A 27,854-nucleotide genomic window follows, 5' to 3' on the forward strand; every position below is an offset into this window, starting at 1 on the left:
GTTATATTCTGTCAGTATTTGTTCCTGATCTTTAAAATACCAAGCACGTACATTAAACTTCACTCATGAGAAAATACAGTGAATGTTGCAGGACTACTTCTTGCATAAAGTTCTTTATTTGCAGAAACAGTTATCAGCATGGCAGGCATTTACTTCCTAAAGGGAGTAAATATGGCTCCCTTACTTTGTTTCAAGCAGTAAACTGGGAGAACATATGTGAGTTTAAAAAAAGGAGCTTTTCTTTCTTGTGCTAATACAGTCATACTTTATCATAACATTGACAGTGCTGCTACACAGTTCTAAAAAATGCATTAAAGCCTGCACATCCCTCTGTTACTACTACTAATTAACATTAACTATGCAGTATAGACTACATTCTGCTGGTGAAAAATATCAGATTTTGTTCCATGTGCCCCTCTGCTATCTCCTCCAACCACTTGCTCTTACCACCTTCTCTTTCACAACTTGTCCTCCTCATTTTTGTCCACACCCTGCTCTTTAAACTGAGTACCAGTTCCCAGCTCCTGCTGTAAACTTTTGTCCACACTCCTCATATCTAAAGCACTCCCCAATATGTGGCAGCAAAAAAAGGTGGTTTTCACCCTGTAACATGAGATAAATGCCCTGTTTCCAAGTAACAAGCCCTGCTTTGCACTGTCCATAGTGGCAGATGGCTCCTGTCTACAGCAAAGGTTTAATTCTATTTCATGACATTTCCACATAAAGCAAATTAATTACTTATAAACACCATTAGCAACAGAACACATGAAAATAAGGAAACATAAGAAATTCTAACAATTTACATTGCTCCTGCGCCAAATGATCCTTCCTTTGGGTTCTAACACATTTAGTACAACTTTCTCAATAGACCTCAATACACAATTCCAAAATCCTGAAAGTCAACTATTTTGATGTTGCCTAGGCAAAGAACAAGGAGAGAAAATTAAATAACACTCATGCATATTAGCTGCAGGGCACTTTTCTGCCTTCTTATTTGTGCATGGGTTATGAGAAATCAGCACTATGAACTTGCATATTATTCCACATATTACCAGAATGTTAAAACTGCATATGTGTTTTCTGAAAAGCACCTGATTTTCATTTCAGCCTCTCAAAAAATTAAACATATAATCATATTATAACTCAATTTAAACAGATCAAAGCAGCAGCAGATGGGGAAAAAATGTTGTTTTCTCACTTTTTGAATCAAAATCCTTCAGGAGTACCAAGTTAAAGTACAACTTCATAAGGTATCTAATAAATCAAAACCTTTCCTCACCAGATCAAGGGCCTGCAGAGATTAGCAAGGTTTATGTTAGTGCTACAAAAATATTTTAAATCCAAATATTGCATTCCAGATATTAACCTCTGTGATCAAGCATTTACTGTGATGGCATATTCTATTACTTACACAGTCATTTTTTCAAGTCTCTGATTTTAAAATTAATTTTAAAAATACTGTGGTGTTTTGCAGTAAGCATTTGTCAACTGGCTAATAGCTTAAGGAAGTTCAAAAAGTCCCATGCTTTCATTCTATTACAGGCAGAGCAAGTATTTCATTTCATAGGAATAGAACCAATACAGTATTATAAAGTACCTTCACTTCCTGGTAATACATCATATTAAATTACCTGGGGACTCTGGTCTTAGAATGTCTGAAATCCAGTAGCATCATTTCATGCTTAAAGACACCATTTTTTACTATTTTGAAGGTATTGTAAGTTTTCTAGTGCTAACTGCATAGCAAATTAATATCTATTTTGACAGCAAATTGTTTCAAAAACTAGAAAGCTGTGCATTTCAGCATCAAAATTTTGGCTTCCACCTTCCCCAAACAAAGGCTCACCAACCCTTTTAGGAATGTGTGTGTAAAAGACTGCTTTAAGCACCACCTCTGTGTTGGGTCTATTCTTTCCAGGCACACTCCCAGACTGCAGCATTGTTTTCTGGCTTTGTCCTTGAGTTGGGTTCCCTGGATTGCCAAGCAATATGTATATTCTATTTACCATCTGTTAGAGGTATGGCAGTTGTCCTCTGTTAATTGGGCAGTTTTTTCCTTATCTCTTCTACAACCACTCCTCCCTCTGGGGAGGCATCTGCTGATAACAGGCCATTGAATGCCACTGCATGACTGATAAGAACTACAGCATCCCACTGGGAGATGCTCTGCCCAGAGGGAGGAGCCAAGCATTCCCAGCTGGATATAATCTGAGATCCTGGGATACCAGAATAGCATTTCCACTGGATTTCCCAGAGGAACAGCTGCCCTTTCCACTGGATCTTTAGAGGAAGAACACACCCTTTTCTACAGGATCCCTGCTCCAACAGAACCACACCTGACACTCCAGGAGGGCTGCAGCCACATTTCCAATGGGACTGCTACCAACACCCTGACCCACAGGCTGGCAGGTTGTGTTCTGACTCTGTCAGTGTTGTTTTGATTTACTGCATTGTTTATTTTTTTTAAATTTTCTTTCCTAATAAAAGAAATGTTATTCCTGCTCCCATATCTTTGCCTGAGAGTCCCCCTTAATTTCAAATTTATAACCATTTGGAGGGAGGGGGTTTACAGTTTCCATTCAGGGGAGGTCCTGCCTTCCTTAGCAGACACCTGTCTTTCCAAACCAAGACATTATGCAATTCTGCACTCTTGTTACCTCTAGTCCTGCTCAGCCTTCCCTGCTTCCCTACACTCTCACACAGCAGAGAAGTTCCCAAACTGTGGTACATAAAGTACCTTAGGATAGGAAAAAGCAGCATTTTAAATAAGTTTCCCATCAAGCTGAGGGTGCTGTGCATGGACTGAGAAACAGGTTCATGTGAACACAAGCACGTGGACATCAGACAGTTGTGAGGCTGCAAAATGCAGAAGCAGTAAAGTCAATAGCTCAAGCTTAGAGAAATTACAATATTATAAAATAATAAATAAAATGACAATGGCATGGGCACTGAACACTTTTTTTTTGTGGGCAAGGGGGAGTGTTGAGGGACAAAGTACCAGGGCCCAAGAGAGTAGATGCTCTATTTAAAGATTACTACTACTATTGTACATATGGGACAGTGGAACAGTAGTTGCAACAGCAGAATCACAGAACAGGCAAAGCAAGAACTGTACCCACCCAAACAACAAACCAGCACTTTCTAAAGCCAACCCTATCAACTATAGTGGTGATAAAAACAAAAGACTGAAAATTTAGAACCCTGCTGGTTAGAAACAAACAAAACAAAACAAACAAAACCCCCCCACAAAAACAAAACAACTCCACACATCCTTGCTTCCTCTCTTACCCCTCAAAACAGACACCTGTAATACTATGGACAGAGGGATGGGAGGGAGAAGAAAAAGTCCTATTGATAAGCTAGGAAAGATGCATCAAGACTCAGGTAGCAAGAGTTTTAACACAGTTAAAACAACCTCAAGTGTTAAGCAAAACAAAAATACATGAAATTAGCTTACAGATAGGATTTGATTACACAGGGTATGGGAAAGACAGTAGAACCGCCTCATAATGGAGTTTTCTCTAAAAAAAAAATCCAGGGAAATATTTATTACTCAAAATTCTTTTCTAAAGAAGAGCCTGTCCCTTGTAGAGAAGGCTACTCAGCATTGGTGAGACCAGATTTAAGTACTGTGTCCAGTTCTGGGCTCCTCAGTGTGAGGGAGACACTGGAGAGAAGTCCAGCAAAGTTCACCTATCACCCACAGACATCATTAAGGGACAGGAGCACCTCACACATGAGGAAAGGCTGAGAAGGCTGTGGCTGTTTAGCCTGAAGAAAAGAATGCTCAGAGAACAGTTCCTCAATGCACACAAATATCTGAAGGGAGGGTGCAAAGAGGATGGAGCCAGGAGATTTGCTAAGGTGCCCAGTGGTAGGAGCAGAGGCAATGGGCACAAACTGAAATGCACACAGAAGGTTCCCTCTGAACATCAGGAAACACCTTTTTACTCTGAGGATGCCTGAGTACTGGCACAGGCTGTCCAGGGAGGTTATGGAGTCTCCATCCTCAGAGACAATTTGAAAGACACCTGAACAAGTGCCCTACTTGAGGGAGGCTGGATAAGATGACCTCCAGAGTTCCCTTCCAACTTCAACCCTTCTGTGATTCTGTGAAAAATTAATCATGCTGTAGAACGGCCAAGACAACCTCTCTTAGCAGCATCATCATGATAAGCAACATATCACACAAGCAACATATCACATAAAATTGCTACAAAGTTAGTTAAGAGTATCTCATTACCAAAAGGGAGACAGATAGAACAGTTTAAGAGAGTAACTGTAAAACTCCACATTTTTCTTCATTTGCCAACATGGAAACAGGATAACTAGGGAAATCATTTGAAGAAATACAAGACACCAAACAGAACAATATTCTTCAGTCAGCATGCAAAATGCACTCATGGAAGCACAGAACAGAACTAAACCTTCTAAACTAAACACTTCTTTCAGAGACACTTTAGGGTTACATCTCCTCTTCACCATTTGACACTTCGTGTACACACACATACCAAAACTGCTTTTATGCAAAATCAGAAATAGAGAAACACAGATTTCAAAAGGGAAAATATATTTCTAAAATCAACAACGAAGCATTTTTTCCTCCAGTATCAAACTTCTCATTCTAGAAGAGATTTACAACACATTTAAGTCTGACAACTTAAACTCACAGATTCTGGAAAAATAATTGTTTTATAAACTTCAGCTTCCCACCCCAGTAGCTAAAACAACCATAGTCTGAAAATGACAGGTGATTATCTGACCTAACAACTCATCCTCTACTCCTGCTGATCCACAGGTACAAACCATCAACTTAAAGCAATTACTCTCAGCTGAACTTCATCTTGAAAACTGTTTGTACTATTTCAAACCTTGAGGAAGGTTCTTCTTGAAAAAGTTTCTAGATTTTAGATCTGTACTAATCAATCTAGGTGAAAGGTTCCCATTACAGACCTTATGCCACTTGTCTTTATGCCACATGGCTACAACTGTGCCACAAACCAAAGTATTTTCAGAGGGATTCAGAGCATACTTTTTTTTTTCTTTCTTTCATCCCTGCTGTTTGATCAGGGTTTATCACAGTTTTTGCTACCCTTGTTCTGGTGAAATTTAAGATTAATAGATTATGACGCTTTTAAACTTTCCTAGAGTTCTCCTAAAAGCTTTGTTATTTTTCATTTCCACTGCAAATACCAGTGGAAATGTTATTTTGTTATTTTTCATTTCCACTGCAGGTACCAGTTAAAACACCAAATCCATTAAAATTGTCCAGGCTCCTAAAGGAAGAGAAGTGTAATTTGGTTGTTTGTGATAGGTTGGATGTGTTGGGTTTTTCTCAATATAGCTACTCAATAGCCTGTTAATGAAGTTATTTTTATTGCAGTAATTGACTTTACCAAAATAGATTTCCATTCTACAGGTGCTAACAATCCAAAATTACTGTATTTAAATCAGAAACCCAACAAGGGTTTCTGATTTAAACTGTAATACTCTGCATCTTAGTTTGAAGCTTCAGTGCTGGACAAAATAAACCAGACAGATTTTGCTTTAAGATTGTGAACTTCAAAATGGATACCATCTAAAGAAATTGTGCTTCAGAAGCAGAACATCCAAATGCTAAAATAATTTTAATCCGCACGTGGAAGCCAATGTTTGTCTTATTAGACCAACTAGTATAATCAGAAAACACATATCAGGGTTTTGAAAACTTGTTCTTTCTTCAGATCTGAAGGAGAAGCTAAACATTTCAAAATTAATTAGTTGAAAATAAGTGCTATAATTTTTGTTAGAGCATCTCTGAAAGAAAAGATATTTCTGGAAGAGAGGAATATTATCTGGAAGAGGGGAAAAAAGGATAAAGTAGAATAAACTAATTACCTCTAGTGGAAGAAGAAAACTTACTGTAAGGAAAACAGGGAGCAATGAACCATAACCTTTTCATGTCTATAAGTTTTGGCATACAGTAGAACAACACATTTTAGTTCCTATTTTAGAGGTGGCTTTGGAAAACTGTTTGCAGTTTTCCCTTGAGAATCACAACAAACATGACAAACAGCAATCACCTCCATATGTAGTTTTCCATTAATGTCTTTTACCAGTTTTCCAAGAGTTAATTTTGATGTACACTGATTTTCTCATTTTAACCTACACAGCTATTGTGAGGACACCAGGCTCCTGGCTGGAATATATTACATTCCAACAAGTACAAATTTAGTATCTTGGCATTCTAGTATCCTTACTGTAATGTTTCTAACGATGGGGGATGACTTAACCAGTTTTATACTTGATGTTTAGACAAGAGATACCCCTAGTCTGCACACTTTAGACCCCAAAATTTTTTCTGATGCACAAACTGAAGCAGGTTTTCTGTTTGGTTGGGTTTTTATTGGCTTAGGGATTTCATTTTGATGTGGTTCCCTTGTTTCTGGTATGTTTGTTTTGGTTTTCTTACACTAAAGCTTTGTGCTACATGTTTGACTTACTATGCACCACTTAAATAAGTCTTCCAAAAACAGTCAGTGTTGTTTTCATCAATAATTAGGTTAATTAACCTAAAAAGGTATCTTTAAGTTATTAAAAGAAGTATTGCAATAGTTCTCCTTAGATGAGACACAGGCAAAGGCCTGATTGTACATTGCAACTGTTTCTGGTACGTTTCAGACATCCTCCAGCTCTGACAAGCCATAAGGCTTCTTTCAGAAACACTTTAGGGTTACATCTCCTCTTCACCATTTGACACTTCATGTACACACACAGAAAAAGCCATAAAATTCCTACTGGTACTGGGCACGCACTCACAACTTACAGGTACATACCGAAATTCATTCAGAAATATTTTTGGAGCACCCAGAAAAAAAAAAATGCACCCCAAATTCCATAGTTCTCCCACACTGGTCTATAGCACAAAAGAAACATAGGATGGAAATAAACAAAAGTGACATGGTCAGCAGAAATACACTAGTGTTTAAACTCCAGAGCTCAAATATACACATAAAGCACTTCCACCCTCCCATTTGTCTTGCAGCTCCTTTTTCTAAAGCCTGCTTCAATAGTGCATTTGATCATATTAATTTTCTTGCCCTGCTGCATCTGGCCCTCAGACACATCTTGTTTTAACAAACATTAAGGAAACAACCAAAAAGTCATTTCAAGTTGGTGTCTAAGCACTAAGTGCAGCCAGGGAAACAAGTCTGAGGTGTGCCAAGTACCAAGAACATACTGAAAAGAATGCTAACCTGTTTATTGACTTCAGCCATGGACAGCTGTAACACCATCAACATGCAGTCTGCTCCACATACAGTAGTCCTTTCAGAGTTGGAAAATAAAGGCCATTGTCTTCTGAAACACTTGACCAAGTGTAAAATTTTTTGCTGGAAAGTAACCATTGTCCAGACTAGAAGATTGATATAATCAAGAGAAAAACAAATATAACTATGCCACAGGAATATGCAGGTCTTCACATCCCTACAAGCTGTGCAAACCCTGTTGTATCTTCCTGAAGACCAAGTTTCTAGAATAAACTCTTCCAACTAAACCAGATTTGCCTTACTGTGACAGAGCAACTATGAAGATAAGGGGTTAAAAGTGCTTATGCATGTCATGCCTTCATGAAGCCCTTAATTTCCTTGTAGATTATGCCAACACAAAGGAATGTTATCACAAATACGAATCTTTGTCTCCAAAGGCAGCCTCAGAGTGTCTTCAGTACTTTCTGCATTTGCTATACATTTGGATGAGTGTCTGCGAGGATGTTTTAAACCTGGAAAAAGATTTAATATTTGTAAGAGTTACTAACACAGATGACTCTAAACACTTTTTTGTTATCAATATAGTCTTTTCCCTTTCTTTTTTTTTTTTTTTAATTTGGGGGTTTTTAGTTTCTCTAGCAATAATTGGACTACTACATGCTTTGGTCTCTCTCAGCTTCTTACATTTGTCAAGACAAGGTACATGACAATGTAGCAGAAGCTTGCCTTTAAATTTCTTCTTCTCTGAAACAAAGTTTCCTAACACTACAGTGACACTACAGGAGCAATACCCATCCCACTTACTTCCAGAAGACAAAACTCAATCTTTCACCTTTTCCAATACAGCTGAGGCAGAGCCCATAGCGCGTTTGTTTTTTGCTTATTGGCACGACTGTACCAAAACGAGGAAGCGTGGCCAAGGGGCAGGGAGGACAGGAGACATGGGGAAACAAGCACGACTGCAACAGCAACTTCTCCAAAACGTTTGAAAGGGACAACCCACTTGACAGTGTGAACATCACATGGGGCTCACAGAAGATGAAAGTCAAGTGGGGCAGAGTAAAACTTCTCTGAAGGTTTTTCTTTCTCACCACCCTGCGAGCTTTCCAAGGGGGACCATACCTGCAGCTCCCAGCGAAACAGCCCGAACCCCTGCGGAGCCGCCCCTAACACCCAGAAGCCGGATTTGGCATTACCATTGCAGCCGAGCGGTCCGGCTGGGCCGCCCCAGGCCTCGCAGCCGTGCCCTGAGCGCGGTGCCCTCAGCCCGGTGCCCTGAGCCCGGTGCCGAGGGCTGCCGTACCCTGAGCGCTGCGCCCTCAGCCCAGTGCCGAGGGCTGCCGTGCCCTGAGCGCTACGCCCTCAGCCCGGTGCCGAGGGCTGCCGTGCCCTGAGCGCGGTGCCCTCAGCGCGGTGCCAAGCGCAGCTGTTGCCGCTGTGGCTGGGCCGGGCTAGGGCGCGGCGGCCGCGTTCAAATCCGCCGCGCGGCCCAATGGGCGCGGGGCCGCTGCCCCGGAAGCAGCCGCGCCGCTGCCGCCGGCCGGGGCGGGCGCTGCTGGGGAACGGCGGGGCCGTGTGGGAAGCCGGGGACGCTGAGGTGCGTGTGAAGCGGGCTTTGGGCACTCCCCGGCCCGGGGGAACTCGGGTAGCTTGGCTGGGGAGCAGCAGCTGGGCCCCGAAGGGAAAAGGAAGGAGTAGGAGGGCAAAGGATGCGCATGGATGCGGGGAGGTAACGCGCATCCACGCGGTCTGTTTGCCCGAATCGTGCTTCCTAAAAAATGAAGGTAATGGTAATCTTGGTGTTTTCCAGCTGGTCTGGTGGCCGATAATTCAGGCTGAGAAACTTGGAGTTGTTCAGCCTGGAGAACAACTGGAGAAGAGTTTGAGTGGAGATCTCATAGCACCTTCCAGCACTACAGAAAAGCTGGAGAGAGACTTTGTCAGGGACTGTAGGGATAGGATGAGGAGAAATGGGTACAAACTGAAAGAGGGGAAACTTTAGTTACATGTGAGGAAGAAATTCTTTACGCTGAGAATGGTTAGCCACTGGAACAGGTTGCTCGGGGAGGATGTGAATGTCCCAATCCTGGCAGTGTTCAGGGCCAGGTTGGATGAGGCATTGACAGCCTTGTCTAGTGGAAGATATCCCTGCCCATGGCAGCAGGGTTTGGGATTACATGATCTTAAAGTCCATTCCAACCCCTTGACATTGTAAGGTTCTATAATGGCTTGTGTTCATGGGAACCCTTGGTGGAAGAAAACTTCTGATAGAATTAAAACTTGCATTTGGCTTCAGGAGCAAAGCTATCCAAGTTATATGGCTAAAGTGTTTACACTAATATAGTGGACTATTGTATGAATTAATACACAAGCACACAACTATGGAGAGCCTCTCTGTGTTTGAGGGATGCCTCTGTCAGACCTGGCTGGCTCCCAAGCAAAACATCCAGTCTTGGATGCTGAGACCTTCCAATCGTTCACGCACCAAAATCTGTCAAAGGTCTGAGATTTCAAGCTGGTTTGCCACGTGGAGTGTAGTTAAAGGTCTGATTTCCCAAAAAGACTTAAACTAACGTCAAAAACTGTACTGGGACTAAAAGGAATTGATTCTGAAATCAATTGTGTGTCTTGGCCTCTTGTGTTCTAGGACAGAAACCTGGTTTTCGTGAAAACTGGTTGAATGCACAACCTTATTTTCATTTACAGTTTTGCAACCTTGCTTAACTTGGTTCTTAGACTCACAGTCTGTAAAGAGGTAGAGAAGTAAAGAGAATTTGAAGGTAGCGCCATACTGTTTCTTCTCATTTGGTTGAAAATGCTAAAATGCTGTATGTGACTCTTCTGGAGTGTGTGCAGTTACTTGGTTTTTTGTATTGGTGTTGGGTTGCCAGGGGTAGCACAAGATCTGCAGTTATTGCTGAAGTCTGTAAGAGACAGTTTTGAATGTATGTTAGTGTAGTCAATATTTTGATTGATGAAACAAACAGGCTATATCTAATAAGCTTAAATACAGCTTTTGTGTTCTTGAACATGCTATAGGAAATGTTTATTTGCTCTGCCACAAATACTTTACATTTTTTATTCATGCAATTTTTTTAAATTTTTGCGTAGGAATGTGGATTTTCATCCTGGAGAAGACATCGCTTCTGTGATACCTTATCTTAGTTGACTGAAAATGAAGCAAGATTCTACAAGAAACACTTCTTACACTGTGGATTGTGAGGATTATGTGCACGTGGTAAAATTCAATCCATTTGACAGTGGAGATTCATGTTCCCTCATTGCTTATGGTGGCAACAATTACGTGGTTGTTGGGACTTGCAGATTTCAGGTTAGTTGTTTTTGTTAGATGCCCCTGAAACTGATTTTGCCAGCGCCTCTACTGCAGGAAGACTCTGGTCACTTCCCTGTTTCCTCCTCTCCCTTTGGTAAACAAGGGAGAATTTTACTTGTTTATTACACTAGCAAGTCTAGGATACTTGTATTTCAGGAAAATAGAAATATATATATGTATATATATAGATATGTGTGTAAAATACTAATATATCTGTGCTAATTTTGTAGGTATGTCTTTTTAGGGATGAACTGTAGAAATCCCTAATTTTTTTCTTCTCCCAATTGTTTTTACTGGATCTCCCTCACAGACTGTTGGAAACAGTAAAATTTCTTACCTTCAAGTTATTTACAATTATATTGTGAAAAATTTTAAAATGGAAAATCCTGAGTATTATATATTTTTATACTGGATAAAATGTTTTTCATTAGATGGGGGTTTTTTTGCCTAGATGCTTGACAATCAATTGAAGACAATTGCTTGGAATTTCTAAGCTTTTTTCCTTCATCCGGTTTCTTTATTATACAATATTATTTTTGTAATTTGCCTACTATGATTAATAGTGTAGCTGATATTTTTATTATTATTATTATTATTATTATTCCCCATGGTCTTACTGTTGGAAATTTTCTGAAGAGCACCTAGTGCTAACCACAAAAACACACTGACATTTCTGTTGCTCACTGCCTTGTTTCTGGTGTAGGCCTTGAAAAGGAAGTAATTAAAATTTTGACAACCACTGACACAAGGTGTTTTTTTATAATTTTCATATCCTCCCTTCCACATGCAGAGTCAATGAGTATTTCAGAGTAGGAGAGGAAAATGTTATTCTTTCTTCCTGTTGAGAAGCATTGAAAAACTGTGGGTAATTTCATGCATCCTCAGCTGGCTTCATCTTGGCCTCTACATTATGTAGAGGGCGTACAGAGAGGTTCTTTGTCTTAAAGCAGAATTGTCACATAGAGAAAATTGTGTAGGAATATCCTTTGAGGTGCTCCATTGGATGTTCTGAAAACTTTTAAAAGCTTTTTAGAGGTCAGGTTATTGACAGAGTCCATAATCCCAACTCTTGTTTCATTTTCCCTGTTATCTGGTGTTCTGACCAGTGGTAAGAATAAGCAAGCTTGTATTTAGGATTAGATGACAGAGGGCACCTTTTTATCTCCTGCTGTTTGAAAAGAGATGCTCTGGAAGTGACAGCATTTTTCTATGGTGTAAAAACAACTCAGAGAGAAGACAGATGAAATTACATGTTTGCTTTTGTTCCCATTGCTTCTTCTCACTGCAGTGTGTGCTAAATTAAATTGCCATCCTGTTCTAAGTGGCCTTAGTTGTATCTGTGAAGATACTGCCTGTACAGAGAATGAGCTCAGCATCTTCATAGCTCAGTTCTGATTTTTCTGCCCTTCATTGGCCTCTGGCTTGAGACTGCAATCAGTCATAATTTACTCATACTTTAATGTATTTCTAAGTACTTAAATATTTCAAGTTCATGCTTTCTGTATGATCCAGGTTTTCACTTTGCAGGTGTTATGATCTGAAAAGATCCCAATACGTATAATTTTGAAAGCCCTTCGATTTTGTAGCAATCTGATTTGTTAGAAGTCACCAAGACCTTGTTCTGAATCAGCTAATTGCAATATTTCTATAGGAGGAGGATGCAGAAGTGGAAGGCATGCAGTATAAGACACTAAGAACATTTCACCATGGAATCAGAGTTGATGCCATAGCATGGAGTCCTGAAACTAGACTTGATGCTATACCTCCCCAGATAAGGTACTTAACGATAAAAAACTACAGTGAGTCCTTGTCTCTTACCTGTTTTCCATAAGTCCTTAATATTGGGCTGTTCAAAGCTTATGAGTGAAATCCAACTCCTTAGAAATCAGTGATGAATCTCTGAATTCTTCAGTAGAGAATTTATTCTTATAGTCTTTTTTTGTTCATTTGCTTGGTTTTTGTCCTCCTTGTTGTGACCCTTGACCCTCTCCCTACTGAGCAAGCTGTAAATAATATTTTTTCATTATTTTTATGGACCTCAGAGTTTCTTTCTTTGTACATCTCTGAGGAGCCATTTCTTTACAAGCTTTAATAAACCTGAGATCATTTGAATGCCCCCCTTTATAAAGCTATTTGCACTGATTTGCATCATATGTGCTGTGTTTCAATGTAGGTTAGATACTTTTGTGAGAGCCTTTGAGATGTAAATCTAGAAAATCTACAAAGATAGCTAGCTATTAAGTGTAAACTTCTGAATTAAAATGTACTCAGTAGTTGTTTGATTCTTCAAAATTACCATAGCTGCTTGCTACTCCCTTTTCATACAGTCTTTTGGGTTAAAATATGTTACATAGGAATTGGTTTATGAATTTTATATTATAAAACACTGATAATGAGGGCAGTTTTTTGTGCCTTACCACTTAACTTCTTCCAAGGAAAGTTTCAGCAGCATTTATGAGGGATATTTTAGGTGATTGGTAATTGATCCAGATTTTGCTTCGTAAAAATATCTGAATAATTTTCTTGGCACTTGATGCACACTATTTTACAGATAAGCTCCAGTTATAACTCTGTTTGTGGCCAAAGCAGAAGAGTTAGATGCTTTTGGTTTTTTTTTCAAAATCTATTTTTTCTTTGCATTTTTAAGATGAAGGAAAAGGCATCTTTGATTAAAAGGCAACCATTGCAATGTTGATTGACTGACAAGCCTTTATTTTGTCTGTTGAGTGTAGGTTTTGTACTGCAGCTTCTGATAGGAAGTTAAGGCTGTTTACTTCAGACCTGCAGGACAAGAATGAATTTAAGGTAAGGGCAGCTAATGTGATTTTTAAAAGATTATTTAGTTTTTAGTAAAGTCTAATCTTTAACTATCCTTCTACTCCACTTGTGAGAGATCTTAGGTCCATCATCTCTAGGGTAATAATTGTATTGTAAGTACCTTTCTGTCTTTAAAGGGGGAATTTCTGTAATTATCACCTACATGATCTTCTGATTTTCTTCAAAATTCTTCCTTTGAAGCAATGTCCCAATCCAGGTACTACTGTTAATTAGATGTTTGTGCTATCCAGTGTAAAGATTTTTGGTGAGGTCTTAGTTAACAGTAAGCAAAGCTAATTAACAAAAAAAAAAAAAAGGGAGAGAGTGAGTATTCCTTGGCTTTTACTGCTTTAGAATATGATAGTGCCTCTTTTGATGAGAGTGGTTTACTGGGTATAAAGGATAAAAAAATAGACTTTTATTTTTGGTGTGTTAATTTATATTAGTAAGACAATGAGATTTGACATACTGAAATTAAGTGAATTGTGGATGTCAGTTATGAGACCATACTGATAATAGAATGAATAAAGGCGAGGCATAAGAAGTAAAGATGGATGCTACTAAATGTCTTGAAAGAAATTGCTTTTTGTGTTGCTTCATTCATACTTTTAAATTTCCTTCTTTTAGTGTTGATCATACACGATTTTGCCACTGAGCAGTGGGATAACTGACACAGTCAGCTTGGTGGGATTTCTGACAAATTAGTTCTAAAGGTTCTTTATGCTCTTGGCTTGTGAGTTGATGTCTGTCATTCTGTATTTAAGTTATCTATTTCTGTAATATCTACAGTTTTGTGAATTTCAGATAAAAAGCTTTAATGTTAAGCTGTGAATTAAATCTTTTAACTTAGCAGAATGTAAAGTTTCTTTAATATTAGTTAATGGATCGATAATAAGTTGAAATAATGAAACAATGGGATAAATTTGGTACTACAGACTCTAGTGAGCTAAATTCAACATCTAAGTTCTAATTTTTAATTTATTTTGGGTTAATAAGGCCACAAGCAATAGTGTGGTCAGCAGGAGGAAGGAAGTGTTTATCCCTCTGTACTTGGCACCTTGAATCCTCTCTTCAGTTTTGTGCCACTCAGGACAAGGAAGACATTGAGGTACTGGAGCATGTCCAGAGAAGGCAGTGGAGCTGGTGAGGGGTCTGGAGCAAAAATCCTATGAGGGAAAGTCCAGCTGAGGGAACTGGGGTTGTTTAGCCTGGAGAAAAGAAGGCTTGGGAGGGACCTTACATCCTCTACAACCACCTGAAAGGAGGCTGTAGCCAGGTGGGGGTCAGCCAACAAATCTCCCAGCCAACAAGTGATAGGACAAGAGGAAATGGCCCCAAGTTCAGATTGGATATTAGGAAAAAATTCTTCTGTAAAAGGGTGGTCTAGCATTGGAACAGGCTGCCCAGGGAAGCAGTGTGATCTCTGTGTTCACCTTATAGATGTGGTGCTTAGGGATGGACCTGGCAGTGTTAAATTCGTGTTTGGACTCAGTGATCTCAGAGGTCTTTTCCAACATTAATGATTCTATGATTGTTTGGTGCATATGCAGTACAAATGAGAAGTGTTGGCTTGAATTTAACAGTAAAGCTATTAGCTTTGTTTATGCCAGCTCTACCACTGAAATTAGCTGTCCAAAAATTTATTAAGGATGTACTCTGGCTGAGGAAAAAGTGAAAATACATACTGTATTTTATATGGGTCAGGCTTGGTCTAATGTTTAAAATAATCAGAAAACAGCTAAGAATACATATTTTTACCTATTAGCGAGGAACTCATTAACAAAAACAAAGAATGTGGACTAGTGTGTTTATGTCAGTAAAAGTTGTCTTTGAGACTCTCTTCTAGGATTTTTTGATATAAAGTGTGGAAAGCCCTTTCTGGCAATCAATTAATTTCTTATATCTGAACAATTATTGTACTCTAGATTTCTTGCCAAGAAAAGTAACACCTAACTCTGATTTAAAGCACATGCAAAATCCCAGATGTTCGCAAATTCTGGGTGAGCTATGCTGATCTGGCTTTCAGTAAAGTTCGATACAGTGGCCTCTTATGAACAGTTAACTGATACCTCAGAAAACCTATTTCATAAACCTGAGGTTGAACTCATGACGAACATGTGGAAAATTTTGATCTATTATATGGTACACACTTGTGACACATGGGATCTTCAGGAGAGGTCCAGACCATGGAAACAAAGCTGAAGGAAGTATGTGACTACGTTCAGAATGTAATCTCTGAACATTTTGTCTTTTATAGTAAACAATTAGTACGTGTTGCTTCTGGAGGGATAGACAGAGTAACCTTACTCTGTTTTCCCCATGGAAAAACTGTCTTGATGTAATTATCAACAAGGAACTTGAAGCACACTTGAGTTTTCCATTACTCTGTCGACACGACTAATCCAAAATTTATGGGTTGGATCAAGCCCAGAACAAAAAAACAAAAGGTAAAATATGACTGATGGATCTTCGTGAAACCTTTTTCTTCTTTTGAGGTTTTCATTTGGAAATGAATTATGGCTTCCTTGTCCTGTTTCAAATTTTGCTTAATAAAAAGCATATTTCATCAGAACTGTAGAAGTAAAATGAGGCAGGATATTTGAATTCAGAATGCTGAAAATTGTCAAAAGACTTGGCATTCTGTCTAAATAGTTTAGCATCATCTTAGGGCCTATTAGTTCTAGTATAATCCATTAGACTTTAATAAAATAAAGGCAAAAAATATTGGAAAAAAATAAGTTGGCTGCTGCAAATGTGTCTGTATTGAATTGATGAGGCATTCTTAAAACTTTTAGAGAGGGGGATTTAGTTATTGTGCGTGCTTGAGATTTTCTTTTTTTTAATCTGTTCTGCATTTGTTCCTCAGAATAGCTACACTTAAAGGTGGTGTGTTTTTCTTTGAGAAAATTGTGGAACTTGTTTTCATTCGACCTTGTTTTCCTCTGCAATCTCTCAGTCTCATGCTGTTATCAAGAGGATATTTTTGTCTCATTTTTATGATACCTTGCTGGGCAAAACAAAAGCAGCTGTGCCTTGAGACTTAATCAGTGAGACTGAATAGAAGAGGGTGGAACAGATACATCTACACATGGAAATTTGCCTGGCTAAAAATTTTGTGAGATTTCTTTCAAAAACACCATAGGTGTATTTAATGAGAGATTCAGAGATCAGAGTTACTTACCAGTAATCAGAGTTCTTTAGTGTAGGTAGATAATGTATTCATTGCCTGGTCATTCTTCTCTTCCTTTCTGAGATTTAGTATCTTTGACCTTCTAAATTCAGTGGTTGAAAAAATGATAAAAAGCTCTAGTGTGATTCACAGATCTCTGTCAAGCAAAAGCACCAAACTGACCTTTGTGCTAATACAAGGAGTAGTGGGAGGAATCTTTTCACCTGCCGTACGAATCTACACGAGTTAGATACTTTAAAGAAATACAGTTATTGATAAAAACTTTTTTACTTCATATTAAAATTATTGTTTTATCTTAACACACATCTTTCCATTAGCAGGTCTGTTAAATACATTGGTGGAACAGTCAGCTCTAAGGTAAAAGTATTTCTCTTTTCTGCTTGGCAGACATTTGATGGCCACACAGATTACATTAATGATCTCGTCTTTGCTCCCAACGAAGGTCAAGAAATTGCAAGTGTAAGTGATGATCACACCTGCAGGTATGCATTTTGTTCAAAACACTATTGAAAAACTAGTATTGAACTTTTTCTATCTGTGAATGTTTTATATGTCCACTTAAATAAATAAGTATTTATATTTTATTTTTCATAGGCCTCTAACAAGACTAGTCCATTAACAAGATAAGAAATGGACTATTCTTGTTAACTTGGGTTGTGGACTGGCTTTTTGTTGTGATTTGTCTTTTTTCAAAGCAATATTTTGAATCAGCTAGATTCAAAATGAAGAAAACTTTTGCCTTGGATTTGCATACACTATTTTCCTCCTTCTGGGATAGGAATAAAATGAGAATAGGAGAGAGCAGACACATACAGCTCAGTGCTGAATTGTACAGACCTTCTCTATGTATTCAAGTGGGTGGGTTGAGTTTAAAGTCAGTGAGAGTCAGTATGTGAACTTGTCCATCTACCTAAGTGTAATAGCCTTACCAAGGAGTGGGATGACATTGCCTGAAGACAGCACCATCCTGATACAATGGTAGTGGCAGCTCAAAATACCATGATTACAGCTGCTTCAAACCCAGGTGTTTGGATACTTATAGCTGAAAGTATAAGGGAAGCATGGTTGAATGCTTTGAAGCCTGCTGGGTAAAGGTTTTTGATGCAGGAGTTTGTCCTTGTCAAAAGGTCACCCATCTTCTAGTAGAAGAATCTGTCAAGCTGCTCCTCTTTCCCCTCCAGTGCAGGTGGAGAGATCAGGAGGCCTATGCAGGTTTTTCAGGTCATTGCAGTAGGGCAGTAAGAGAATTGGGAAAGCATCGTCTTTGACTTTCTCTACTCTGATGAGCAGGCAGTTTTTCCATAGATGTCTAGTCAGTATTTCCAACAAAATCATTAGGAATGAATAGCAGAAATGTATGACTTAGCTGTGTCTTCTTCTCATTTATTTCCTATCCTTGATTTCTTTGTTAAATCTAAACTCATATTTGGCTTATTCAATAAAAAACTGTTTGACTCTGTGGCCTTTTCCTGTTTCTTTTATGAAATGCTCAGCTTTCCTGGGATGAAAGAAAACTGTTTTAAAACCAGTTGTCTAATTGATACTAATTTAAAGGGAAATAAAATGTATGTAATTAATGTATACCAACAAGATTGCAGCTTAGTACCTATGAAAGACATTTTATGCCATAAACCATAAAGTCTTTGGTTAAAAGCCATGGGAAATAAGTAGGATTTTTTTTGGCTACTTGAGTTCTTATTTTTTCCATTCATGCATGTGGGGCATGAAGAGTTTTTCTATTGAATTTAAAGGTTACACTTTCAAAACTGATGGAAAATGCATTCCTTGGGACTTAGCAAAATCATTCTTTACTTACTCTGTAATTTGCTTCAGTAGTAATGTAAGAAGAGGCATAATTCTTCTGTCTGTACTGAATTTCTATCATGAAATTGTTCTTAGGATACAAAATCTGCTAATGCCTGTGGAATAAAGTTCTAGAACAATTAGTACAAGTCTTGAGTTCCACTTTTAAGTCTTACTGAAAAGTTGTTTTAAAACTTTATTATGTACTGACTATATACAAGCATGGTTAGGTCTTCCCTGATTTTCACTCAAGAGAAAGTTTAGGTTTAAGTTCATCAGAAGCCTCTAGTGAAGTGAGATTTTCAGTTTTTATCCACTAAATAGTCTTGCCTCAAGCTGCTGCAACTGTGACATCTCAGAGAGGAGTTCAGTCATTTTGGCTGGAGGACAGACAGAGTAAGCTGGATACTGGTTATATCCAAAGTTCTTACCTTTACATTGCTGCTGTGTCACTCAGCACTTCCTGTTTCTTGCACATGGTCTTTATTGGCCTTGATCTCACAACTCAAAACTTTTTTGCAGCTGTGAAGTAGAATTGCACTAAAAATACTCTAATCACTAATTCTTTAGAAGCAGTGACATTTCTTTTGGCCACCAAAAGAAAATGGTGAACATGGGTCAGCTTTCTGAAGGAATGTTTGTACATTTCCTCTGAAAAGACTTCATAAAAACTTAAATATTACACCTTTCTCTTGTTCTGACCAGACGGAGGAATCTCTACAGTTCCACTCCAGCCTTTCATATCCTGCCTAGTACCCTCCAGATCTGTCATAGCCAAATCCATATGGAGTTGGCAGAAGACCTTAGAGAAAGCCAGTGTTGGTTGTATTCTCTGCAGTATTTCCTAATGCTCTACTCTAAAGCAACTTTCATGTTGCTTTTCTGAGATCTTCTCACTCCTTGTGCTCAGTGAGGAACAGCTTCACCTTTGTGTGTACAGGAATCTTGCCCTTCTCCATAGTCCTCTAGGCTTTTCAAGAGTGATAGGATTTTACTCACACATGGAATATGTCTGATGGAGATATAAAGAAATGTATTTAAGTTAGATATTAAAAAAAAAAAAAAAAAACAAAACCATGTTGGACAGGAGTAATCTTTGAGTAATGGATCAAGTATAGTTGATCATGCTTTATGGTTGGAAATCAGATGTGAAGGTTTCTTCTAGCCCCCACCACTCACTAAAATTGTTAGAAATCTTTTGTTGGAAGAATTCCCATTTTCACTTCCATCTTCTGGGGATTTGAGAAATGCCTGAAGATTGCAATCTGGTTTAGTTCATTCACTATTGCAACAATTAGCAGTTGGTTCTGCTAGTTGGACTTATTCATAATTCAGAAAATTAGAAGATAAGGATCATCTCCATTGCCACAAGTTTTCAGAGTTCTAATGAGGTACTTTGCTAGCTGCAATAAAAGTCCACTGTATGATGATATTGCTGCACATATGCATCCATATTCAATTCATGCATACACAATATAATTGGGTCAATGGAATTTTAATATCTTCAAGCTGTAAGATAATAACAGTTTTCATTTGTTTGTTAGTTACAGGATTGGAGTGACAAGAGAAAGATATTAGTATCTCAAGAATTTTCTTTAACAGCATTTGCAACTGTCTGGATTTGAGTTGGTTTAGTTTTCTGAATACTGCAGTAAATAATTTCTCAGTCCTTATTTACTTAAAAAATAATTATTTTCCTGAGAGGATTCGGTGTTATTTTTGAGACTATACATTAATCAAACTTGGGCACTTATTTTAACTGTGTTTATTCAAACTTTTCTCCAATAAATTTTTTGTGGAATTTTTTTTAAATATCAGAAAAAAATACCACAAGCTCAGTGACAAGTCTATGCCACGATAGTTGCTTGGAAGAGAAGAAGTAAGAGAGTGACACATTGCAGGGTTAAAAAAGATAAGGATGTTTGGAGAAAAACAGACAGTTCTTTTAGTTTGGTATAAAATCATGGCAGTATTAGTAAAGTTTCAAGAGCTTTGAATGGGAGACAAAATCCTCAGTCTTTTTGGATTGATTTACGTAATAGGAATGTGGACAAAATGGGGAGACAGCATCTGTAGCTGATTTGGTTATGATTACTGAGTAATTTAGGAATTGAAAATCAGTTTGGCTAAATTGTTGGGATTTGCACGTTTTTTACTTGGGTTTTTTCACAAAGAAAGATTGAAAAGAGTTAATTGAACACATATGTAATTGTATAGACATGATGCATTCAGACAAGGATCTATCTTGATATGTATTACCTGGTTTGTGTTTTGGGGGTTATGGCTTTTTTTCCCCAAAACTAAATAATATTATCTTTAGTATCAATAAAGAAAACATAAAAGAGGCTTTTAGACCTTCTCCTCACGATACTGTTTGTTACTAACAGTCCTGCCATTCTTACAAAGTAAAACCTACAAATTTGGTAACTTTATAAATAACAAAGTTACGGAGGTAAAAAGCATAAATTTCTGTCTCAACACCTAATAACATCACTCACTTCAGGGAAGGAAACATAATGGCATATTCCTTTTGCCAAAATGATTCACCATCTTCTCTTGTATCATAATTTTCTCCCTGCACAGTAAATACACATGGGGAGTGTTGATTTGACTTGGACAAATCTACAAGGCAAAATTTTTGGCAGTAGAAGAAAGTATTGTATGTTTCTAAATTACCTAATCAAGGAGATATTTCATTTTTTAAACACTTGTCAGGTTTTTGTTTTGACTTTTTTTAGTAAGCACACTGATTCTTCAAGATTAGAGACCCTGTGTTTTCTACGGGGAGAACAAATATTTGATCTGTTGTGGTTTGGCATAAGAAAACAACATTGTTCATTAAATATATTTACTTTATTCCCATATATTTTGTCTAGACTTATGATGTATTGGTTAAGAGTTTTTTTAAATCTCTTAAATATAAGGCTCTATGCACCCTGGTGAGATATAAACTGAAAAAGTCTGGAGGAAGTCAGCAAAAATCCTCTAGAATAAACAATAATAGTACATAGCCACTCATCTAGCTCAAAAGACTGGGCAGAACACTACTTAAAAAATTGGCTGTTTCTCAAGTTTTGCATGGCAGAGAGGAAGGATATATGTGTATGTTTCAGTGTCCAAATGTATATAAATAACATGTAGCCTTGTGGTTTAGACTGCTGTTCACAACTGTGATATCTTTGTTCCTACAACTCAGCTATCGATTTTGTAGGAAAAGAGGGAAGTGAGCAGTGGCTGTGAGGTGAAATAAGTCTCAGTTTTGGTTTTGTTGCATTTTAGAAACAAAGTAGTTCCATGGCTCATTACCACTCTTATTGAACACATCCAAAGAAAATGCACCCATCACCTAATCTAGTTTTGGTGTTTCAGCATTACACTTTCCTGTCCATCCATATTGGCCAAATACTGATTATTTAATTTTTTATAGCTGCCAGATACGTATTTTAGGTGTTTCCAAAGGAAAAGGTAAAACTGGCACATGCAATTTACCTGTCAAAAGCTCTCCACGACCCTTTCTTGGTTAGTGTTACCTCTGCCATAGATCCTTCTGTTTGCTTTAGCTTCATTTCTGGTTTCTTATATTTCCATTACTCAATCTTGTCTTACCAGGAAGTACTGGAAACTGTTATATTAGACAGCCAAAATACTTTAATAAAGGGTCTTGCCCTTTACATGACAACATGGATGATTTAAGTTGTTTGGTACCTCATTTTAGGTTGCTTGTATCAACTAAACCAACACTGACATTCCTGCTTTGTACTGCCCCACTGCTATTTATGGTATAGTACAAGGCTGTAGTGTTGACTTATGAAAAAATGGGAACATCTCACTGAGATTTCATGTCTAGATAACTTAAAATGTCAAATCATTTGAATAGTTAAACAGAGGCTCTGCCTCGCTCATCAGTGTTAAAATACACTATCTGCAGCACTGGCCACTTGCGATGACTTCTTCAAATGATACAGCATGAACACTATTTCATTCAGTCACTTCCTCTGTGAACATATTGAGGCACTAGAAGTTAATGTATTTGCAGTCAAATGGCAATAGTTTAGTACTTTACTTTTTTTTTTTCTTTCTTTCTTTCTTTCTTTTCTCCCCAGGGTCTGGGATTTGGAAGGAAATGAGAAGGCCCATTTTGTTTTACGTTCTTCTGGAATGAGTGTTTGCTGGCATCCTGAGGAGGCTTTTAAGGTTGTGGTTTTCTCCCTCACCACCTTTAAAATAACAGGAGGGGGGACACACCTAAAGTGTGAATCTTTGATGCTGTAGTAACATTAAAGTTTGAGGACCTAGTTTACACTGTAACTGGATATTGGTTGGATCTACTAATGTGAAGAGACTGTGAATGAATTCTCATTGCCATTCTTGTCATTTTACCCTCAGTCCCTTACTCCTCCCATCAGAAATATTCCTTCTTGATTAGGTACATCATTCGTTGATAACTATTCTGCTGATTGCGTATTAACTGACAGTTACCAGAGAAGAACTCAAGTTTTCTCAGTCATGGTAACACAGTTCACCAATAATACAGACTCTTTATACAACTTGCCAAGCTTTGAAAAGTATCTGTTTGAAGTTAACAAGAGACGTTTTTGTTGTTGCTCTTGCTTGAAGTGTATGAAATATGTTCTGAAAAATCAAATCAATAGGCTGTGATTTTATACTTATCTTGTTACTGTACTGAGGAGGTTTAATCAGCTGGTAAGTACCCAAATATCCAGTTTCATTAATGGTCTAGTCCCTGCAGTCTTGGATTTATTATTACTATTGTGCCTATCAATAACTGCCTTAAGCAGATAAATATGGTTGTTCTGGTTACCACAAAAACACACACTTAAAACAGAGAAAAGCAGTCACATAAGATATCAAAATATTTACACAGCAGTAGGGAAGGAGGATCTCTAATCTCATCACACTTTCCACCAATATCAATATCTGTCCTTAGTAAGAAAGGAAACTGTTAACTAAGAAAACTGTTGATTCAGGTGGCATCAGAATTTAATGGGTTAGCTGCTGTTTGCTACTGGGCAACTTTTTTAGCACAACAAAATTAATAGATTTTCCCAAAAATACTGCAATAGTATGCCAGTCTTAGTTATTATTATTAGCATGTCTTTTCTGTGACCATTATCAGAGACAGGCACAGGATTTTGGGGTTGTTTTTTTTTTTTTTTTAAAGAAAAGCCCATTCCAACACTCATAAAACTTGATAGATTTAGTTCTTGCTGAAAAGCTTATTGCAGGTCAAAATGCTTACTGCACCATGACCTTTAGTTTGTAGGAAAGCATGTTTTGGTGACAGTTCTGTTTTTCCAAACAAACTGGTATTACTGGAGTATTTTTTTATGCTTCTTTGCCTTTCTTAATTATTGTTCATGACTATCTGAAAACCATTTTTCCTCATTAACAAAAATCTCGTGTCATCATCTGGGCATTGGAATGGGTTGCCCAAAGTGTTCAAGACCAGCCTGGATGGAGCCCTGAGCGATCTGGCCTAGTAGGGAGTGTCCCTGCCCATGTCAGAGGATTGGAATTAGAGGATTTTTAAGTTCCCTTCCAACCCAATCCTTCTATGATTCTATAATTGAATCAGGAAGCTCTTTCTACAGTACTTAAAAAACAACTGCTTGAGTGTACTGCTGTAATGGAAAAAGTTGAGATAAAATATGTTGCTAACTGTATATAGGATGAAGTAAGAGATGTTATATAATATCAGTAAGAGTGGTTCTACAGATTCTACAGCCATACTAATTAATACTTTGCTTAGAATGATAGAATCATTTAGGTTAGGAAAGACCTCTAAGATCCTCAAGTCCAACCTTTGATTGAACACCATCATATCAAATAAACCACAGCACTAAGTGCCATATACAGTCATTTCTTGAACACCTCCAGGGATGGTGACTCCACCACTTCCCCAGGCATCTCTGTTCCAGTGCTTGAGAACCCTTTCTTTTTTACTGCACTGTGTGTCAGTTGGTTCTTTGTGCTCAGAACAGAAACTGCTGAATGTTAAAATAATAACTTCTTGCTGTATGAAAGCAGAGTGCTTTGGTGGCTGTGAACTGGTGTTTCTAACCACCAAAATTATACACCTAGATATCTATAGACATATAGAAATCATATAATGTAATCATTATGTATAACAGTGTAGCAGTAGTATAAAGTGGTTTTTATTTATTCGTTACAGAGTGTCCAAGAGAAAGTTTTCTGGTATGAAGTGAAGAATTGTACTTCATTTATTAATTAAGTAATATTAAGTATTATTAATATTTGTTTGAATATATTCTAGGTTTTCTGTAGAGTAGAAAAAATTTAATTTCCATTGCATGCTAAGTTTACCACATTCTATTAATTTCTTTTAACAGCTGATGGTGGCAGAGAAGAATGGGACAATACGATTCTATGACCTGATTACACAGCAGGCCATTCTCTCCCTGGAGTGTGAACAAACACCACTGATGTCAGCAGACTGGTGTTTGAAAAATACTTTTAAAATTGGAGCAGTTGCTGGAAGTGATTGGCTGATCTGGGATATCACTCGCTCCAGGTATATTTATGCCCATGGCATAGGTGTCTTTATTCTCCTCATGAGGAAATGCAGGTACTTGGCTAATAAAGTATGGCTGTTACAGAATCACAAATGGGTCAGGCTGGAAGGGACCACCGTGTGTCAGCTGGTCTGACCTACCTGCTCAAACAGGGTCATCCTAGAGCACAAGGCAACAGGATTGTGAATATCTTCAGTGAGGGAGACTCCACACCCTCTCTGGGCACTGTTCCAGTGCCTGGTCACTTGCAGAGTAATGAATTTCTTCCTCATGTTCAGGAACTTCCTGTGCATCAGTTTGTGCCCACTGCCTCTCATCCTATTGCTTGCAGCACAGAGCAGAGCCTGGCTCCATCCCCTTGACAGCCCCCTCCAGATACTGATGGACATTGATGAGGTCCCCTCTCAGTCATCTCTTCTCCAGGCTGAACAGGCACAGGTCCTCCAGCCTTTCCTTGTAAGAGATGCTCCAGTCCCTTACTCGTCTTTGTAGGCACATAAATAAATGAACAATTATCAGGAATTATTATATTGATACAAACAATTCCCTGGTATTCTTTTTTTCCTCTTTATCAATATTTTATGTTAAAAATGTAACATTGTCTTTTTGTCCATTTGAGATAGTATCTCACTACCATTTGCCTCTCACTGTATGTGTTTGTTAAAATTTCATTCCAAGTCATAAGTAGGTAACTATTGATCCATAATAAACTGGACAACTGCTTCAGTTTTCCTACTCCAAAATGAGATTAAAACTGCAGGAATGCTCTGGTTTTCCCTCAGCTCCTTCACAGACAGTAGACAGTGTGTATTTCACTGTACTTTTAGTGCTTATAGTATGAGCTGTAGTTGTTTGCAGAGCAGTTTTTTACCTTGAATGTCTGTTTTAGTTATCCACAGGATAAGAGACCTGTCCATGTTGACCGAGCCAGATTATTCAGGTATAAATGTTGTCTTGATTTTATGGGGTTTTTCTGTTTAAGTCTATATCTATGCAAACAGTTGTGAGTTTAATAACCTGGTTGTATCTCACTTTAGTCATTTTTAGGGGGAGTGGGTGTAGAAACTTTCTGAAATTTGTGAATGACCCACGTTTAGTATATATGTATAGCATTCACGTGATACTTTTTTTTTGTTTGTTTTACAACACTGGGCATATGGGCTGTGGGTAGGGAATCATTTACAAGCTAATTCACTAAATCTGTTTCTCTGCTGTTAGTAGAATACGTGACATCTTCACAGTTAGTCCCAAGGGAGAGAACTCTGCTTTGTGTGCACTTCTGCTGCTATGACAGGGGTATTTGGAAAGAACAGTCATTTTATTCATAGGTGGATTCATTTTATTCATAGGTGGTCCCGAGCGAATGAAAATCTGTTTGCAACCACTGGATATCCAGGAAAGACAACTACTCAATTGCTGGTTCACCATTTAGGACACCCCCAGGTGAATTTTTGACTGGAGTTGCATCTGTTCTCCTCAGATCAGATTCATGTTACTTAAAGCTACAATTAAAAACTAGCCCAAACCATTCAGAACTGCTGTTCCCGTGTACCTGTTTTATTTTATTTTGGTTTGTGGCATTCATGCTAAAGAAAAAAAAAAATTGGTGCATACTTAAACTGCTAGTTTAGAAGCTGCTTGATCTATATGTTTTAGCTTGGTTTGCCATATCAGTTCTAAGGGGAAGAAGAACACCTTTAACCTGATATTTAATTAATCTGGCAATATTTCTAGTTCTTAGGAGGCTAAAAACACCTAGTGGTATATTTTTATGGTTTTAACTAATTATATTTTAAATCATTAATGGAAATGCGAAGCATAGGAAATATTTTGGTTTTGCTGGAGTCAGTATGTATTTGCAATTCCTATAGTAAAAATATTACCTCCAAACATACTAGTTATGAATATATTGAAATAAGAGAAGTAATTTCATTGTAAAAGGTTTCTAAGTTTGATATCATACCTTTATAATAATAGTGTTTATGCTAATGTAAAGAGTTGAAACTATTTGTTATTACGGAATATTTTGCTGTATGTTAAATGTTGTAAGCAGCTACTGGAACTATGTAGCAGGGATTCACATTTTTCATTAGAATTTCTGTTGTATTTTAACTATATTTGTTAAGGAGTATTTAATCTGTGGTGGTTTTTTTGTCTATGCAACTTGATATCTGCAGTTTAGAAATCATTTGTAAGGGAAGTTGTATTGATATTTTTCTCTCTATTTTTTACAGCCCATCCTTACTGGAACTGCAGCTGTAGGATCTGGTTTGACGTGGCACAGAACTCTTCCATTATGTGCAGTTGGAGGAGACCATAAAATTTTCTTCTGGGTTACTGAAATGTAAAATAAGCATTTGCCTTCAATATGAAGCTTGACAGCATAATGCCTTTTTTCTAGTAAAATGAAGAAATTTACTCTTTGTGATGGTTTTCACTTGGACAACAGAAGAAAGAAGCAAGCAAGATATAAATCACTTGTGTTTGATTTTTAGCTTGCAAGTACAAGAGCTTTTGAAAAATTGGTTGTCATACATCTTGGTTATTTCTATTAGAATAAAATGTACTTTTTAAACATGGTATTTGGTGTGAAATGAATTTTTTCAGGAGTTTATAAAGAGATTTTGTGTCCCAGCATGTCAGTCTGATAATCTCACTCAGTTAATAGAGCTCAAATACCTGATATTGTGCAGAGTACCTACAGAAAGAACACCTCTCTATATTAACTTTGCCAACTATGACTGTCTTATAAGAACACAAGTGCAGTAGTGTACTGTGATGAAATGTTGTTCCTGGATGTTTTTGAATAAACTAGTTAACACTACCAGTGAAGAAGCTAATGGTAAAACCAGAATGATCATTTGAAGCAGTTTTATTTCTCTAAAGACAACAGAGGGATTTACTTTAGG

General features: G+C 37.8%; 2 protein-coding genes across 7 annotated transcripts in view; one reads left to right on the forward strand and one right to left on the reverse strand.

The window, feature by feature from the left end:
* The window catches only part of PARPBP (PARP1 binding protein), a 42,341-nt gene extending 33,638 nt beyond the window's left edge, over positions 1 to 8,703 (reverse strand). For 4 of the 5 annotated variants that reach the window (XM_071422354.1, XM_071422352.1, XM_071422356.1 and 1 more), the window contains exon 1: positions 7,236 to 8,703. In XM_071422354.1, coding sequence (XP_071278455.1) covers positions 7,236 to 7,385 — 150 coding nt within the window. In that variant the 5' untranslated portion in view covers positions 7,386 to 8,703. The remainder of the gene's footprint in view (positions 1 to 7,235) is intronic. The other variant, XM_071422353.1, reaches the window with a different exon arrangement.
* A 73-nt stretch (positions 8,704 to 8,776) lies between these two features.
* On the forward strand, positions 8,777 to 27,525 carry NUP37 (nucleoporin 37). 2 transcript variants are annotated; one of them, XM_071422358.1, is made up of 10 exons: positions 8,777 to 8,844; positions 10,359 to 10,578; positions 12,233 to 12,357; positions 13,314 to 13,386; positions 16,976 to 17,070; positions 22,495 to 22,585; positions 24,763 to 24,944; positions 25,835 to 25,885; positions 26,295 to 26,388; positions 27,180 to 27,525. In XM_071422358.1, the coding sequence occupies exons 2-10, from the start codon at positions 10,423 to 10,425 to the stop codon at positions 27,291 to 27,293; spliced, it is 981 nt and encodes a 326-aa protein (XP_071278459.1). In that variant the 5' UTR covers positions 8,777 to 8,844; positions 10,359 to 10,422; the 3' UTR covers positions 27,294 to 27,525. The 2 variants fall into 2 exon arrangements, with proteins under 2 accessions (XP_071278459.1, XP_071278460.1); XM_071422359.1 differs by lacking the exon at positions 8,777 to 8,844 and adding an exon at positions 8,882 to 9,031.
* Positions 27,526 to 27,854: the final 329 nt, after the last annotated feature.

The sequence above is a fragment of the Agelaius tricolor genome, unplaced genomic scaffold, assembly GCF_023055355.1.
Source record: "Agelaius tricolor isolate 1412-34295 unplaced genomic scaffold, bAgeTri1.0.p SCAF_3, whole genome shotgun sequence".
Lineage (NCBI taxonomy): Eukaryota > Metazoa > Chordata > Aves > Passeriformes > Icteridae > Agelaius > Agelaius tricolor.